Source organism: Chiloscyllium punctatum, chromosome 52, assembly GCF_047496795.1.
Source record: "Chiloscyllium punctatum isolate Juve2018m chromosome 52, sChiPun1.3, whole genome shotgun sequence".
Taxonomy (NCBI): Eukaryota; Metazoa; Chordata; class Chondrichthyes; order Orectolobiformes; family Hemiscylliidae; genus Chiloscyllium; species Chiloscyllium punctatum.
The window spans coordinates 13,600,793-13,620,478 of NC_092790.1; the positions used below are offsets into that span (position 1 = coordinate 13,600,793).

General features: G+C 41.8%; 1 protein-coding gene and 2 long non-coding RNA genes across 4 annotated transcripts in view; 2 read left to right on the forward strand and 1 right to left on the reverse strand.

Annotated features, from left to right (window-relative positions):
* LOC140470801 (uncharacterized) overlaps positions 1-19,686 on the forward strand; it is a 678,281-nt gene that overhangs the window by 108,781 nt on the left and 549,814 nt on the right. The window lies entirely within an intron of this gene.
* Positions 316-1,683, reverse strand: LOC140470967 (histone H1-like). Its single transcript, XM_072566887.1, has one exon. The coding sequence runs from the start codon at positions 1,644-1,646 to the stop codon at positions 966-968; it is 681 nt and encodes a 226-aa protein (XP_072422988.1). The 5' UTR covers positions 1,647-1,683; the 3' UTR covers positions 316-965.
* On the forward strand, positions 7,672-8,661 carry LOC140470546 (uncharacterized). Its single transcript, XR_011956510.1, has 2 exons — positions 7,672-7,807; positions 8,455-8,661. It is a non-coding gene; the product is annotated as an uncharacterized lncRNA (long non-coding RNA).

A 19,686-nucleotide genomic window follows, 5' to 3' on the forward strand; every position in this document is an offset into this window, starting at 1 on the left:
GCAACACACACACACAGGCTGCTGCTGTCAATGCTGAGGCTGCTGCGGTGCTGCCTTTAAGGGAATGGAGAGCCCGCCCTAGAGCTGGGATTGGATACAGCCCTGTCCTTCAACACACAGAGAAACGGAATGTATAGAAAAGAATTGTTGGAGGCTGATTGGGTGACGTGAAATGACAGTTGGTCAGTTTGAAAATACCCGCTGAATTCACCCCCTCAAACCTTGAGATTAAATTAACCATTAAAACACAAAACACCATCCGTCTGCAACTAAGATAAAATTTAATATTTTATAGTAACTTTTTAAAACCTTGTTATCTGTCAGCGCGGTCAGGAGGCGGGATCATTGTCTGATCTGTCAGTAACAGGCGGGAAGAAAGGCGGGGTTTAAAACAGCCCAGACAAACTGAACAACCGAACTTGTTCCGGCCTTTAATCTAAATAACCCCGCCAATTTAAACATCTTAAAAGCTAATGCAGTGTACACCGATAAAAGGACAGAATCTCACTTTATGTTATTTTGTATTACCCCCAGATTGTAATTAGCCCGAAGACAATGTGGAATTGCTGCCTGAAACTGTCTGTAACAGGCACATGGAAGGAACACGCCATGAAAACATCCGCAGGGTCTCAGAATCAAAACTGAACAAAGTAACAATCCTGAACTGGTCAATGAAATACAAATACTACAATGTGTCACATTCGTGACTCGGTAGAGTTATAAGTCGCGAAGTGAAATAACCAGATGGAGGATCAATCAACCCTCTCTATATGATACCTTCCCCATTCACAGGTCTCCGCTTTCGTCAACCATGGCATGAGTGTGTGTATGAGTGATTCAGAACAATTCATATCTAAGGTAGGGGACGGGGAACATTGGATCCGGGATCAGCTCATCCCTGAGAGTTGTGGGTGGCTCTGATAAGAGCCTTTGGGTTCAGATGGTCATATATTACACTGACTGGTTCATTTCTTTGCTGCTGTCTTGGTCCCTTTCGCTTTGGGCTTGGCCTTGCCTTTAGCCGGTTTGCTGAGGGGTTTGGGGGCTTTAGGGCCCTTGGCCTTTTTCACCTTCTTCACGGGAGTCCGTTTCTTTGGCGCTGCTTTGCTCACCGCTTTCTTTGGCGGTACCGTCTTCTTGCCGCTCGCTTTCTTGGCTGGGGATTTCTTGACTGTCGCTTTCTTGGCTGGGGATTTCTTGACTGTCGCTTTCTTGACCTGAGATTTCTTTGCTGTCACCTTCTTGGCCGGTGATTTCTTCACGGCCGGTTTCTTGGCGGCCGCTGATGTTCCCGCCTTCTTTCCCGCTTTTGCCTTGACTGGATTCTTTGGGAGTTTGAAGGAGCCGGAGACGCCCTGGCCCTTGACCAGAACAAGGGAGCCGTTCGCCAGGCACCTCCTGATACTCATCTTGATCTGTGCCTTTCGCTTTCCCACATCGATCCCGCTTCTCTCCAGCCCCTTCTTTACAGCGGACAGAGACGCCCCTTTGCGATCCTTGATATCCCCGACAACCTTCAGAATCAGCTCTCCCAACCCGGGACCGGGTGTTTTTTTCCTGGGAGCCGCCGCCTTCTTCTTGGGAGCCTTGGCTTTAGTGGGAGCGGAGGCTGGAGGAGCCGTTTCGGCGGCTGCACTGTCACTCATGTTGAGAACTCTGCGCTGAATCTCTCTCTGAGTCAGTCTGAACTGGGTCAGCAATGAAGCTGCTGGTGGCGGCACTGAGCAACTTCAAGGCAGCGAGCGGACGGCGCAGGGACAACCTGCCGTCAGCTCCCTGTTCCTGCTGCTCCCCTGTGTTTCTCTAACAGCACAAACTCTCCGATTCCTCTGAAATTCCGCATCTCCAGAGAGCCAAGCTCGATCGCTCCTCACTCTGACACTGGAAGGTTTATGGCCGACAAGTTTTCACTCGAATAGACGGCTCCGTTGTCGAACTAAGCGCATTTTGCTGCCGCACAGATCGAGCTTTTTGAGCTGAGCGCTGACATTGTCGGTACTTTTAGATTGAAATCTTGAAATCAACAAATACATTGTCTCAAATTCTACGTTTGGGGTCTAGTGGGGGAACCGGGGAATAACTTGAATTAAAATTGTTTTTGATTTTCACAAGAGAGACCCAGAAATATCATAATATTCGCGGACACACAAACACAGTTACGTTCGACTAACCGTCCGCCCTTTTCCGACAGTCTCTCTGACACAGTATTCACATTCACACAGTCACACGCCAGAAATATCACCCAAATGTAAGTGTGGAAGGATAGAATGTCTCCTCCTTTCAGCTTTTGCTGCGAGCTCCAGGGAGTTAGTTGTAGTTTTTCTCCTCAATAACTGTTACACTCTCATCAGCTCTACTGTTTACATCCTCAAAGATGGCCGGTCAGTTTGTCAAGCTTAGAAGACAGAACAGTATGCGCTGGAACAGGCCCTTCATGTTCCTGCTGTCTCTAGCAGATTCTGAACACTGTTTTGCCAAATGCTTCGCAATTGAAGCTTTCATTTTGATTTTTTCCCTGCAGGCTGACTGGTCTATAGTTCACAATTTTATACCTACCTCCCTTTTCCAAAGGATTGCTTACACTAGCTAGCCCCCAGTCTGTGTAACTTATAACAGATCTTATAGAATCTTCGAACATGACCATCACTGAACCCAGTGTTACTCAGCCCACTGCATTAAATAGTCTGGGACGTAGATGATCAAGGCCTGGTGTTTCCCAACCTTCAATCCAATCCACTGTCCCAACATCATTTCCCAAATAATACTGATTTGGTTCAGTTCTTCCCTCTCACTAAACTCACCAATACCACTACTGTGTTAGTTGTGTGAACATTTGTGAACAGAGAACAACAGTATGTTAGCGATTTTTGAGACATTTTCTTTCCCCATTTTGAACTCCCCTCTTTAATGTTGTAAGTGGCATATGGTCCTCTTTGCCAACCTATTTATGTTCATTACTTTCTTTACACATTTATTAGTATTTTAACAGTTTTTTAATGGTTTCCACAACATTACTCTTTTCTTCATTTGTTCTTTGTTAGTTAAATCCCTTTACACAGTCATTTGCTGAATCTGGATCTGTTTGCAGCCTTCCCGTGTCACTATATCACCAAATTGTAGGCCTTTTCTTTGGACCAAAAACTATCTTAAATAGTCATTTAAAGTTTCACAACATTCTTTTTATAGGAGAGAGACCAGAATTGCACATAATATTCCAAAAGTGGCATTACCAATGTTCTGTACACCCATAACATGTTCTTCTAAGTCGCATACTCAAAGCTCTGACCAGTAAAGGAAAACATAAATGCCTTCTTTGCTGTCCTATCTAACTATAACTCAACGTTCAGGCAACAACGAACCTGTATTCCAACGTCTGTTTGTTCAGCAACACTCCACAGGACCTCAATATTAAGTGAGTACGTCCTGCCCTGATTTGCCTTTCCAAATTGCCACACCTCATATTGATTTAAATTGAACTCAATATGCCACTCCTGGGTCCAGTGGCCCATCTGTTCGAGATCCTGCTGTATTCTGAGGTAGCCTTCTTTGCTGTTTAGTACACCTCCAATTTTTGTGTAATCTGCAAACTTACTAACAATACCTGCAACTTCACATCCAAATCAATCCTAATAATGTGGTGGTGCTGCTGCTGTACTAGGGGGTGCAAAGTTAAAAATGACACTCCACCAGGTTATAGTCCAACAGGTTTATTTGGAAGTACAAGCTTTCTAAATACAGACACCTGATGGGGGAGCAGCAGTCCGAAAATTCGTATTTCTAAATAAACCTGTTGGAATATAACCTGGTGTTCTGTCATTTTTTAAACAATAATCATTTATATAAATACTGAAAAGCAGTGGACCCTGCAGTTATCCTTGTAGCACATCACTTGTCACAGGCCTTCAGTCTGAAATGTATCCCTCCACCACCACCCTCTGTCTTCTACCTTCGAACAAGTTTTGTGTCCAAATGGCTAGTTTTCCCTGTATTCCATGTGATCCAATCTTGCTAATCAACTTCCCATGGGGAACCTTTACAAACGCCTTACTGAAGGCCATATAGATCACATCCACCACTTTGCCCTCATCACTCCTCTTCCTTACCCATTCAAAAAAACTCAGTCTAGTTAGTGATACATGACTTCCCAAGCAGAAAGCCATGTTGACTATCCCTAATTAATACTAGTATTTCAAAAAGATGTAATCCTGTCTCTCACAATCCCCTTAACTGTTTGCCTACTGTTGATGTTATGCTCACTGTTTAATACTTCCCTGACTTTTCCTTACCACCTTTCTTAAATAGTGGCACCATGTTAGCCAGCCTCCAGTCTTTTTGCACTTCACCTGTGACTATGGATGATACAGGTATCTCAGCAAGGGGCCCATCAATCACTTCCCTAGCTTATCACCGTGTTCCAGGTCCACCTGATCGGGTGCTATTGCTTTATGTACCTTTTCTGTTTAAAATCATCCAGTAGCATCTCCTCTGTATTATGGACATTTTTAAAGATGTCACTATCTTTAGTGGGCAGCACGGTGGCACAGTGGTTAGCACTGCTGCCTCACAGCGCCGGAGACCCAGGTTCAATTCCCGCCTCAGGCGACTGACTGTGTGGAGTTTGCACGTTCTCCCCGTGTCTGCGTGGGTTTTCTCCGGGTGCTCCGGTTTCCTCCCACAGTCCAAAGATGTGCAGGTCAGGTGAATTGGCCATGCTAAATTGCCCATAGTGTTAGGTAAGGGGTAGACCTAGATGTAGGGGTATGGGTGGGTTACGCTTCGGCGGGGCGGTGTGGACTTGTTGGGCCGAAGGGCCTGTTTCCACACTGTAAGTAATCTAATCTAATCTATCTGTTTCCCCACGTTCTATATCTTCAATTTCCTTCTCCTCAGTAATCACTCGCTTAGTATCACCCACTTTTGCTTTTCTTTCACACATAGGCTGCCTTAATAATTTTGCTGGGCCCTCTTCTTTCCCTGGTTATCCTTTTGAACTTATAAAATCTGTTTGAATTCTCCTTATACCATTTGCCAAAGCTATCTCATGTCCCTTTTTTCCCTGCTCATTTCCTTCTTAAGTATATCCCGACTGCCTTTATACTCTTCGAAGGATTCACTCAACCTCTCCTGTATTTAACTAATATATACTTCCTTCTTATTTGGACCATAATCTCAACTTCTTTTCTCATGCAGCACTTCCTATACCTACCAGTCATGCCTTTCACTCGAACAGGAACATACTGTCTCTGTATCCTCACTTTCTCATTTTTCAGCCATCATCTGCCCTCAGTCAACTTTTGAAAGTTTTTGCACAATACTCCCAAAATTAGCCTTCCTCTAAATTAGAATTTTAATTTTTTGATCTGGTCTATCCTTTTCCATCAGAGTTTTAAAACTAATAAAATTAGGTCATTGGCCCCAAAGTGCTCCCCCACTGACACATCATTATATCACAAGAGTAGGTCAAGATTTGCACCTTATCTAGAAGATACATTCACATGCTGAATCAGAAACTTTTCTTGTACACACTTAAAACATTTCTTTCTATCCAAACCATTAACAATATGGCAGCCATAATCTATGTTTGGAATGTTAAAATCCCTCATCATAACCACACCATTATTCCTGCAGACCTAAGATCTCCTGCCAAATTTGTTTCTCAATTTCCTGCTGACTTTTAGGGTGTCCACAGTCCAATCTCAATAACGTGACCAAACCCTTTGTTAATTCTCAGTTCCATCTAAATAATTTCCATGGATCTAAGCCCAGGAATATCCTCCCTCAGTATAGGTGTGACCTTATCTCTTACCAAAATGTCACTCCCCATTTTCTCTTGCTGACCCCTCCCCCCATCCTTCCTATAACATTTGATTCCTGGAACATTGAGCTGCCTGTTGTGTCATCCCCAAACCATGACTCTGTACTTGCTAAGATATCCCAATTCCAATCCCATTTTCCTAACCATGTCCTGAGTTCACCCTTCTTCTTTGTTAGGCCTCTTGCATTGAAATAAATGCAGTTTAAGTTATCAATCCAACCTCCTTCTCTTCTATTTTCCTGTCTGCCCTGGGTGTTTGACTTACCGACTCACCAGCCTCAGATTGATATCTTTGTTCACTATCTCCCCGGTTCCCACTGACCTCACCCCAAGCCCACACCTTATAGTTAACCCCTCCCCAGAAGCTCAAGGAAATGTCCCTGCCAGTACAGTAGATCCCTTCCAATTCAGGTGTATTCCATCCTTTTTCTACAAGTCACATCTTCCCCAGAAGGGATTCCAATGATCCAAAAACTTGAACACCTCTCCCTCTCACCAGCTCCTGAGTTGGGCATTCCTCTGCTCTATCATCCCATTCTTACCCTCAGTTGCTCGTAGCAGCGGGAGCAATCCAGATATTACTATCGGAGAGGACCTCCTTTCTAAATTCTTGCCTCTCTTCCTTCTTCCTTCGAAATCTCATCCCTTTTCATTCCTGTGTAGTTAGTTCCAATGTGTACGCCCCTTTGTGAATATCCTGCACTCTCGCCGAGATATCCTTGATCCTGACACCAGGGAGACAACACACTAATCTGATTTCATGCTATCGGCCACACAGACGTCTGTCTGTGCCGCTGACAAAGAGATTCGAGTTTTGTAATTTGTAAAAGAAGAACCTTCGAAATCGCGACTACTTCCATCTAAAACGATAAAGGCAGCTGATGTCAGGGAACAACGCCTTGATATCGGACAAGTTCCCGTCCAAGGCACTCACCATGCTGACTTGGAAATAAAACCGCTTTCTTTCACCCTCACTGGATCAAGACCCTGGACCTCCTCTGTGTTCGTGACATTGTGGGCAGCACATGGACAACGGCTGTTCCAGAAGGTGGCTCACCACCGCCTTCTCAAAGGGATGGAGAATAAATGGTAGGCTCGGCCAGCGAAATCCACGTTCCAGGAGTGAATACACAAAAAACAATTGGGGTCTTTCGTTGTGGCATACAATACATCACAAGGTTTCTGTCTGCAGCATATACGACACTAAAATCTGTCATCCACTACAAACTAAATCGAGTCCCAGAGATGTTGTTGAACACCTGGTCTGACTTTTGCACGGGCCTCCTGACCCAGAAATAAGCTCTGACACTGTGATGCAAGACTCTCTCTATCAGTTATTTTCTGCCTTCGTAACAATGGTCCACTTATTCCATCTCTCTGCATGTTACTTTGGGCAAGGAATGAATATTTGTGGATGAGGGGCCAGCAGGATTAAATACCACAGTTAACATTTGATCAAACGTGATGTTTTCGAATGCGGGAGCACAGGGGATGGGCCGAGTGGCCGCCAGCTTCTCCGATCCCTGATCAGATTGTGAGAGAGCCGGAGGGAGGAGTTATTAACATGACCCGAGAATGAGCTCAATTGTAGCTTTATAAAGGGGCAATTCCCAGCTTGAAACCTTCTCCACCCTTTCCCCCACAGCCTCAGTTCCTTTGGTCAAACTGAGAGAAAAGGGAATTGGGGAAATGACCAATTGATGTTTGATTCTGGGAAGTTTTGGGAAAACATCGCATGCACAATGCCTCATCGTCCGATCGCCTAACCCAAAGCTGATTGTTCCTGACCAGAGCAGCATATGCGTGAGGCCCTCCCCCAGCGCTGCCATTGAGGAGCATTTACTCAGTGAGTACAAGAGGTTTGTTTGAAACAGACCGCAATGGAGAGATCAGCGCCCCAGGGAAGGGAGGGAACAGCAGGCTCCTTCCAGCAGCACATCTGGATGGGAGCCTGGGACACAGAGGGGGCTCCGAGACTGGGATTGATTCGGGGTGAGTTCAGGGAGAACCGGGGGCTGTTTGTAAGAGGCCGTGCGGAGCAGGAACTGGTCCCGGAACTTGGAGTGAGCGGGCTGGGGGAAGAGAGAGGCCTTTCTCGGGCTGTGTGTGGGCCTGTTGAGGGAGACAGCGGGAAGAAGTTGCTGTGGGACATTCTTGGGGTTTGCAATTCCCTGAACTCTGATGGGAATTCATCGTTTGGCTTCTGTTTCACACTGTTTATTGCGAATATACATTGAAATAAAGGACAGTAGAAACAAATGTGATATTCCTATGTAGGATAAATATAGCAGGCACCGGATAATCGTCTCCAAGTATGTGAAATCATGCCCAGTATTTGTTTTTCAACTGTCAATGTATTGGGAGCTGGACATTGAACTGTGTAATCATCCCATTTGTGGAGATTTCCATATGTTGGTGAGTTTATTTTATCTAAGTAAAATGTTTTAGAATTTGGGAAACAGAAAAAGACCTAAAGGAGCTCAAGGCTCGAGTGTAACAAGGATCTGCACTGTTCACTTTGCCCTGTTCAAAAACATAGAATTATAATAATCATGACCTGGATATTGCATCGATCATTTGATACCTTCCTACTCAACTGCTAGTGATGTACAGGAGCTCTCTCTTTTGTCTTTCTACAGGCAAATATTTGATGGACCAATCCAAGGGTGACCAGCTGCTTCTCACACCCAGCAGGTATGTTACGACTGTCAGAGAGGAGAATGTCCTTTCCTCTGTCTGAGTGGATTGAGTCAGACACACATTGAGCTCCATTTCCAGAAGTACACATTCAATCTAAGAGTTAAACACTACTGACGATATATAAATCTATATTATTTTGCCCTGTTCTCAGTGCTTACCACCTCAGTGACAGTAAATTCCATTACTCAAAACCAATTATCATCTGTAAGATTAGAATCAGGTTAGACTGTATGCTTATAATAAATATACATTTATGAGCTGCATTTAATTCGTATGTAGATTTGGCATTTTTAAAGTTACAATCAATTAGAACAAACCGATCATGGTGTTACATGTAACAAATATAAATATGAAGTGTATATTTGAGTGCAGATATAGAAGCAATGTTGGACATTTATGAGTAACTGAGCAGGACAAAATTATTCTTTTGATAAACAGTTGTCATGTACAAAGACAATAATCAAACAATGTAAATTTCAAATTAACCTCTTGGTCAAGCCTTATCTACAGCGGATGCTTCTAGAGAGGACGCTTAATGCTCATTCACGCACATGCATACACGTCTGTGTCTGTCTCTGTCTCTCTCATTCTCACTCTCAGCTTAGTGTTGATGAAAACACACTTTATGTATGTTCCCATTCTGGTTGAGGGCCTCAGTAATGCAAAAGCATTTCCACACTTTTTAATGTATGAAACACTGATTGATAAGATATTAAACACACCTCATTAAGTGCATCAGATCATGACATGCAGGACTGGAAACACAAAGAGACATACAATGTCTGTGTGATATAGACGAGTACCACTCTTCTCAGTGATACAGATTGTCAGCACAACAGAAAACTCACTCACATTCAGCCAGTTAATGGTTAAAAGTAGAAAAATGCAATTTAGGCCAACAAATACTTCCAGATGACAGTCATAAATTGACTAACCAAATTATTAATCGCTTCAGAAGATGTTAGTGTTAGATGTTCAATTATTGCGGTGCCGAACAGCAACTGACAAAAACAAAGACACACACAATGTAAAATTAAACCTGATATTTAATACAGCAAAATTCAAATTCTTTGCAAAGGTAAATATTGAAACAACATTAATCCCTCAATCACACAGGTTTAGTGAACATTGAACTGGTTTATCCTACACCCTGACTGAAAAAACACAACTGAACGTAGAAAGAGAATGGCATCCATATACTCGACTCGTCACTGCACACAGAGCAAAACTGGTACTATAGGTATTCAAAGGCCAATAACTCCAGAACTAATCTCAAATTGCCATTTACACCGAGACACTGGCAGTGAGTGGATGAAGTTCAGCATCCCAAACAGTTATTGGAAACTAGTATGGAGAACAGATAAAGAATAGAATGTCCCAGCACAGACACAACAGGCTGAATGAACATACCAATTCTGTGATTGAGTCATAAATCACAAAATGCATATAAGTTTAAGGCCCAATCACAACACTCTAAGAACTGCTATCACAGATATACATCAAGTCCTAAACTCTCGTATAGGCACAACTGAAACTGACAGACATCGATTGATATCTCCTCTCACATATTCACATTGCAGAAACTGGAAGGGAGAGAACAATAATCACGCACACACACATACAACAGGTACAGGTTGACAACTAGACTAACACATTCGTGTCGCAAAACCTGACAGGTACAGTATGATAAATGAATTTGCATATTTATAAACAAGAAGCTGGTATATACAAATTAGTGACTGCACTCTCAGATGAACAGAGCAGAATCTGACAGGGACAGGTTGGTTAATAACTCACACCTGCAGGTGGTAGTAAATTTCAGAGAAAGATTGATAACTACATTCTCATATTCACAAAACAGAAACTGACATGAATTGATTGATTATGCTCCCAATTTCAAATCATCTAAATTGAAGTGTACACTTTGATAACGACACTCACATATTCACAGAGCAGAAACTGACAGATAGAGATTAATAATAAAACAGAAATTAGTGGAAAATTCACAGGTGTGGCAGCGTTTCAGGCCTACTGACCGGTCCTCAGAACTGATGGCGGCAAGGAAAATGCACACAATGTGGTCTCCTCTATGTTGGGGAAACTGAATATAGATTGGGTGTCCACCTTGCAGAATGCATACATTCTATCCACACAAAAAGACCTGAGCTTCCAGTTGCCTGCCACTTCAATACCACTTCAATACACCATCCTGTTCCCTGGCCAACATCTCTGTCTCAGGCTTGTTGCAGTGTTCCAATGGAGCTCAGTCCACGCTGGAAGAATAGCACCTCATTTTCTGCTTGGGAATTCGACAGCCTTCTGGATTCAATATTGAGTTCTACAACTTTAGGGCTTGGGGTCTCCCATGTCATTACCCAGAACCCACACATCTGGCTTTGTTAACATATAGTCTGCTATTATACAACACCAATTATTAGCCACTAACAGCCCCTATTAATAGGCTATCAACCCTCTTAGTCTGACAGTTATCCACTCCTTTGTCTGTACTACTGTTCTTCTCTTTCTTTGGACTCTATCTCCACCTGTCTTTTACTCGTCACTCTTCCACTCACCATATCTTCTAAAGCATTAATATTTTCCGAGCTGCCACCAGAAAATACAGAAGTTTAAATACATTGAGCAACAAACTCAAGAACAGCTTCTCTGCTGTCATCAGGCTTTTAAATGAACAGCTGAAATTTTAAGGCGAAAGTGGGTACTGCGGATAGTGGAGATTAGAGTCCAGATTCTTTGCTGGAAAAGCGCAGCAGGTCAGGCAGCATCTGAGGAGCAGGAAAATCGATGTTTTGGACATTCCTGATGAAACACGTTTGCCCGAAACATCGATTTTCCAGCTCCTCGGATGCTGCCTGACTTGCTGTGCTTTTCCAGCACCACTCTAATCTCGCTCAAATTTTAACGTTAATCTCTCTCTTTGCAGCTTTAATACTGTAATGCAGATTCTGTTCTATTACCCTGATGCATTTTGTATGATATTATCTGCCTGTAAAGTACACAAAACAATACTTTCCATTGTATCTCAGTGCATGTGACAATAATCAGATCAAAACAAATGGATAACTATACTCCCATATTCATAAAGTTAGATACTTTTCTCTCTCCACGATGATCTTTCGAATTTTGACAGTGGGAAAATTGGGTGATGGTAGCACAATTGATCATCACAGAGCAGTGGTTAGATTGTGCGTCAATGATAATCATCAGATGTTGATGGGTGTGGCGAATTAAAGTCTTCATTAGTTTTGACCCCATCAAATTCTTTTCAAAATCATTACATCAAACTGGTTCCAACTGATAGTCCCAATCAATGGACGAACTGCATGGTTTTTGATCTAGGTTTGTATCCTCTGCAGTTCCTGTCACAGATGCTGTGCTGTTTTTCTGCACTAATGATACATTCTGGAGAGAGCCTGGTTCTCCCGTGACTGGTGAAGGAAGGCACTGAGCCCCAGTTACTTTGGTACCATGACAATGTACTGCAAATAAATGGCAATGCAAGCTACCATGTGACTGCCGGTGGTGGTGAGCTGGTTAGCCATTCATTCCAGAGAGACAATGTCGGGAGTATCACTGTGCAGCAATCAACAATGGAATCAAAAACACTATTTTTAACGTGACCTGCGACAATTTCAACTTCACGCTGCAAGGTAAGAATGACAGTTAGATCATAAATAGACAGAACACAGAGAAACACCAACCACTCCGTCCAGTCTGTGCCAGTTAGAAATAGTTATCCATCTCAATTTGGTAGGTGATGGCTGGTTGGTATCATCATGAGGTTATTAATCCAGAAACATGGTCATGCTTGCAGTATCCCAGTTCAAATCCCGCCCATACAAGATGGTGGAATTTTCAAGAATTGGAATCTAGAATGGAAAATCTTATGAAGAGGAGTGCAGTGGAGATTCACTAGGATGTTGCTTGGGATGGGACCTCAAAGAGATGTTTAAGATTCTGAGGGTCCTGGATGGGGCGACAGGAAGCAGCTCTTCTCCTTCGTTGAAGAGTTAATAACAAATGGGGCATCATTTTAAAGTGAAGAACAGGAGGGTTAGAGAGAGATTGTCGGATTGCTTCATTCAGATGGTGGTGGGAGTCTGGAATGCACTGCCTGGGAGTGTCATTGAGGAGAGAAACCTCGCAACCTTCATAATATACTTTGATGAGCACTCGAAGTGTCATAACATTCAAGGATGTGGATGCTTAGAGCGGGAAAGGGGGGACAAGTGCATGTATTGGTGGAATTTTCGTTGTTCAGTCCGAATGGATAAAAGGACCTCCTTTGTACTGCAAAATGCAATGATTCTGACTCACACCATAAAACTTCACATTAGTTTCATTTTTTAAAAAAAAAAGTTGTTTATTTAATATTGTCACAGTTTATATTGATTTGGTGGCTCAGTGTTTAGCACTACTGCCTCACAATGCTTTGCATCCACGTTCGAAATCGGTATTGGGTGATTGTCTGCGTGGAGTCTGTACCTTCTCATCGTGTCTGAGTGTGTTTCTTCCCACAGTCAGAAAGTGTGCAGGTTAGATAGATTGACCACGCTAAATTGCTCACAGTCTCCAGAGATGTGAAGGATAGATGGCATAGTCATAGGAAATGCAGGCTTGCAAGGATAGGATGGAGGATAGGTTGGATAGTCTTTGAAGGATTGGTGTGAACTCGGACGCTAAATTGCCTGCTTCCACACTGTAGGAATGCTGTGGTCCACCTGATGGTGTGGTGTCTGTTGTGTAGAAGGTTAAAATTACCTCCCAAGGGGCATGCATGTAAGAGAGTTTTACTTATACAGAAAGAATTCACAAGCACCTATACCTCCCAGTAACATTTCTGACTCTGAGAAAACTGTAGTTTTCATCAACATTCGAAACAGTCAAGCTGATGGCAATTAGACATGTTAACATCAAACTGGAATTAAAAGACAGTTAGAAATGCAACAAAGATCTTCATGAGAGGTAGGTATAAATGACAATTGGCACGAGGTGCACCTTTGAAATATACCCTTTTCTAAACAATCGAGTCACAGAGGTATACAGCAGGAAGGAAGCCCTTTGGCACAACTCATAGGTTGCCAACCAGGTTTTTGAAACTGAATTAGCCCCATTTGCCAGTGTTTAGCCCCCCTAAACCATCCTGTCATTGTACATGCCCAAATGTCTTTTGAATGTTGCAATTCTATTCACCTCCATTATTTCCTCCGGCTGCTCGTTCCATATATGGACTACCTTCTCACCTTAAACCTATGCCCTTTCCTTCCGGATTCTGGATTTCAGAATCTATATTTATTTATAATCACCATATCTATGCCTCTCATGATTTTGTAAATCTCTATAAAGCCACCCATCAGCCTCCTACACTCCATCGAAAAGAAGAATTCGAGCATATCCAGCCTCTCCTTAGAAATCAAACCTCCAATCTTGATAAAACCGTTGAAAATCTTTCCTACACACTTTCCAGTTTAATAGTATTCTTGCAGGGCAACCTGAATTGTAAGCTGTACTCCAAATGTGCCCCTACCAATGGTAACATTAATTCTGTCCCTGCGGATTGTGATATTTCACTTCCAAAGAAAACAAGCAAGCATCTGTCTTGTTTCGATTTTGACTGTTCTACGCTCTATCATATTGTTGATCTCGTCTTTTACTCTGTATCCACCAAGTATTTGCATAATTTCAAAAGTTAATGAGAAACTGTTTGTGTTCTTCTGTGTTTTTTTTTCTAATATGTTTTACAGCAAGTGCAATTTTCATCTCAGAAAATACAAGGTTGATTGGCAGGATTGTTGCTTGTTTTTGGACCAGCTAATCTGGATGTTTTATTAACCCAGCAATAATACCGTTAAGCCTTTTGATACTCGGAAGAGCTCCACTTTGCAGTGCACTAAGAGAACACCTCTTTCTGGTTCAGACTTTGCAAGTTCAAGTCCTACCGCAGAATGTGCAACAGGTTAATCAGAAAACGAAGTAAATTTGGAATTTACTTCATGTTAATTGTTCCCCAATTTACCAGGGTGTGTCCTTTTTGTCTTCGCTACAGTTCGTTATTCCCTTGAACAGCTATTTTGTTCGTGCCTTGCAGCCGTTGTTTTGGTTCTGCTCACAATTTTCTTTGCATTGGAACTGAGAAATAAATCCTAGAACTTGAACAGTTTAAATGGTAATAAAGGTGAAGATCCTATTAATTATGAAAGTTTCTCACTGATTTCTTTTTTAAAAAAGGTCTTTAAATCAATATTTCTAAAATTTGGAATCATGGATTGTAATACTACAAATTATGGGGGTAAATTTGCCAATCTCTGAAATTACATTTCGGTCAATATCATAATAGGCTGAGCTTGAATAATTGAGAGGCATTTCATTGGGTATCTACAGAGGTTAAAATTTCAAAATTTTCTCGTGGACGTCGGCATCCCTATCTGACCGGAGTTAACTGTCCTGTGCCTAGTTGCCCCTTGAAATGTTGGCATGTCCACTGCAGTACATACACTGTAAGGTAACCCACAATGCCCTTAGAGGGTAAGTGGAGCTGAGTCCACGAAAGGATTAACCATTGCCCTATTGAATGGTGGAGCAGGATCGTTAGGCCTGATTGGCCTACTACTGATCTTGTTTTTTTTTAAAGTTGTTTCGGAGAGAATTTCAGCATTTTGACCTAATAACACTGATGGAGCAGACGATTCATTTCAAAGTTGGGATGGTGACTGGCTGGGAGGGGAGCTTGCAGGAAGTGGTGCCCCCATGTATCTGCTGCCCTTGTCCGAGATGGAAGAAGTTGTGTGATTGTAAGGTGCTGTCTAAGGATCATTGGTGAATTTCCCCAGCGTTTCTTATGCAGAGTTAACGTTTTCAGACTAGTGACCCCTCTTTAAAACAGTTCCAGGAACTCTGGTTGAATGAATACTTGCTCCTTTCTGTTCTTCTGTCAAAGGATTCGCCCTTTTAACTGAAAGTTCCTTTTGACAATTCTGATAACATAGAAATGATCAGTTGTTGTTTTCGAGTTTTGAACACTTTGGGACTAAATCTGAAACAGGTTTTAGACAATTCTTGCTTGGGAAGGACTTTGACCTCTTTTCTTCCTGCAGTTCAAGCTAAGTCAAGAAGCCAGACAACTGACAGAACAATACAGTCTTTCAGTGATTCATGCGGGACTTTTATTTTCGTTCATCACAATTAACATCGACATTTTTCTTCACCAGCTGTATGATACAAGATTCTAAGAAGCTGGCAGAATATTGACTGTTTAAGAACAAATGAATTCCTACTCAAGACCATAAGTACAGACATTCGCTGATCCATGACCAAAGACAAAAGAAAATGAAAATTGTCACAAACGTGAAATGATAAATTGCGTTTGTTGAGCAAGGATCTAGCTGATGCCTGTGGGGATCAGTGAATCTAATGACAAATACATGTATAATATAAGAACATATATGTATGTCATGTTGGGACCATTATTGTTCGTCTTCATTTTTGGAGGTGTGAGCTGAAGTTGAATATTAAAATTGGAACTTTGACCAGCAGCTTGCTTCTGCTTCATTTATAGACGTAAACTAAACAGATGTTTGCATTTTGGAAATGGCCTGGAAACGTAACTGTAGGTTCGTTATTGTTCGAGGAACACTGAAGACATTTCTGACTCAAAACTGAATTTAAATAATAGACATTAATTAGATTACCTTACTGTATAACCTGGCTCTGGTAAAGGCATAGCATTAATATTAAATTGTTCATTTTAGTTCAAGTCATAAATTTGCTGTCAGGTGCCTGTTATTCTTAGAGTTTGGTTAGGAGGAATTGGGCAATTTGGAGAATCATTGAATATCTTTGTTTCACTATGTTGTGAATGCAATGATAGCGAATGTGATTTAGCTTGTTGTCATTGTGTTCTTATGAAGAGCAATCGCGCTGCCAATGTGTTGGCTGGCATAGGTACTGAACAGGAATTAAAATCTGAAATCTGACACGAGACCCAAATTACAATTAAAGGCTTCAGAAATCACGATGTGTTTGATGCATCGGAGTGAGGCTATGGCTTTGTGTATCTCAAGTGAACATGTATTGCGTTTTACAATACAATGTAGACTTTGGATGTGTGTCAATTAAATAGTAAAAGTTGAAGCTGTCCCTCTGAAATGAGTCTGTGCTTCTGGTTATTTTTCAAGGTTGTTTTCATAGATTATATGACAATGTGATCCTCTCTTAAACTCACCATCTTACAGTCAAAGACAATATGAGGAAGACTTGCACTCTGCTGGCCTTGCCCCAGTTCAATTCTGATTGAAACGCATAGTAACTCTATCCTCCGTTGATTGTTTGGAAATGGGAATTACGAAGAAGCAACTGGAGCATACTTGTCAATATCAACATTTTAGCTCCGAAATTCAGGTATTAGACTGAAATAGCCTAGTAGATTCTTTAAGATCTGATCCAAATGGATGCAAGAAGTACACCCTGTTATATTGTAAATTTATTAGCTTAACATAATTTATGATCTATGCAAACTGATGAGTGAATCTATGAGCTTAACCTACGTCAAATATATTCAGACAGCGAGTCTCACTGTCTTGACTTCATATCTGGGTAACTCCACCCGCTTTGAGCTCAATCCCATTTTCTAAGTTCCATGAAATCTGTCATATGCAGAAACGTCCCATAATTGAATGATCCCGAGAGGTGCACCACTCTGAATCAAACGGTGTGCGCTGCATTGCCATTCTGAACAGTTTTGTAGGCATTCCTCTGTGCTTGGTGATCACAACCAAGTCCAGACCTTGCTGAAAAACAGGCCAGTCCCAATCCTAATGCAGGACATTGCCAGTTAAAACAAGCAGCTTTAGACACTGAGTCATGTTGAAAGATCTCCACAAAGGCTGGTACCTTGTGAATAAGACACTCTTTATTTGCACGCATGTACAATCGTACTTGACACTGGCCCGACTTCTTCAGAGTTAGCTTCCAGAGTGCAAAGAATACCTGTCACTTCCATTTATGTCTGTCAGCCAAGGCTCCCTGATTGGACAAAGTTAACAGCCCCAATCAGGGAGCTCATGTTCTTTGATATTCACTTGGCTGACCTCTTAACAATCACAACAGGCATAATTGCAACAAGTAAAATACATTTGGACCGACACATGAATAGGAAAGATTTAGAGTGATACGGACGAAATGTAAGCAAATCGAATTAGTTCACTTTGGGAAATCTGGTCAGCGTGATTGAATTGCGCCGTTTGGCCTATTTTCATTCCGTATCACTCTATAACGATATGATTCGATGAACAGTTCAGGATTCTCCTTTCCAATCTCTCCCCTCACATGAGGTGTGGTGATCCTCAGGTTAGGCCAGCGCCAGTCATGTTTCTGTAATGACAGAACATCCCTGATGATCGGGTAATGTTATGCTGTCTGTTAACTTAATCGTTTCTTGATACTTTATGTTTTCCCACAGCAGGTAAACCCGATTCAATGATAACTGAACCAAGTCTGTTCACAATATTGGAGAGTTTGCAAAAAGGTTTGAAAAAACTCTTTCTTATGTTATACCCAAACGCAGCCAGTACTCACAATATTTCTTGAAATGTATTGGTATTTGCAAGCACTGCCAATTCAAGTGAAATGTTTTTAGACCTTACTTTGGCCGCATTTGGAGTGTGCAGTTCTGGTTGCCACACTGTAGGGTCTTTGTGGAGTCTTTTGAGAGGGTGCAAAAGAGATTTACCAGGATGTTCCTGTATTAGAGTGTATTAACTATGAGGAGAGGTTGGACATCCTCGGTGGTTTTCATTTCCAAATGTTGTGTGCTGATGTGATACCTCGGAAAAACATAAAATTAACAGAAGCAAGGCGAAGGTGGATAGTCGGTGTTTATTTCCCAGGGAAGAAATGTCGAATATAGTGGTGGGTGGGAAGGAATCATAGGTTTATGGGGAAATGGAGAAAAAAAAAGAAATGTCAAGGCAACTATTTTTACGCAGGGAGAGGTAGATGCCTGGAACGCGCTGCCAGGGAATGTAGTAGAAGCAGCTATGATTACAATGCTTACAGAGTATTTAGACAGACACATTAAGAGGCAGAGAAAAGAGAGAGACTGTGCGCAGGCAGATGGAATTAATATAGAACAGCATCATTGTCAGAATCACACATGGTGGCCCGAAGGGCCTGTTGCAGCACTATTTGCCTCGGTGGGGCAATACACAGATTATCCAATTTCGAATGGCCAATTGCGGTTCGGTAGCAAGCGAACATTTTTTTTCCTGTATTTAGCTACATCAAGAGACAGGAGTGGTCAATCAGAATTTTTTTAAAAAGCTCAGCATTGTACCATTAAAATAACCAATAAATTAGCCATGTTCACTTTTTCTGCACAGCAGCTGTTAATGATTGTACAGTTAAACTGTAATGCCGTTAAACACAAATCTTTGTGTAACCATTTAGCCATTGTTTTGACAAGCTGCTCGCTGTTGCATTGTTACTTCAAAGAAGGAAGGATTTCATTCCAATTTATATACTTGGAACACATTTGCAGTAATATTGTGTGAACAGAACAATTGAACTGCATAGCAGTGTTTTCTTAAAGACGTCATCACTGAATGAATATAATGGCTTTGAAAATGCAATGTATAAGATTAGACCCCAGCTAGCATTTGTCTTGGGAACGGACTAAAAATTAGAAATGACTGAGTTCTGTCTCATCGAAGCAAGTATGGCCAGTAAAGATAATGGACAAATACGTGTTTTAATAAATGATAGCTTCAACGCGTATTCATTTAACACCTGGCCTGAAAAAGGTACATTTGCAAATTCTTTATTTTTTTTAAAGCGTAAGTCCGTTGGAGTCTAACTTAATAAAAGATGTATGTGAAGAAAGAAAGATAGATAGAGCAGTGAAGAAAGAAATAAAAATGTTATTAACTCCAAGACTGCATATACAGAACTCGTTATTGAAAATCAGAAAACTGCGGACTCACCACAACCACAAACTGTCCCCTGTCCAGTGATTGAGTACAGCTCTTTTGTTTGACCAGAGCAGAAGGCAGGAAGAAAAACCAAACTTTGGTCAGTTCACACGAGCTGCAGAAAATTGAAAATTGAACTTTCTCCCAGTTACCGCCTACACACTATTGTTCAGACACACCTTCTGGGTA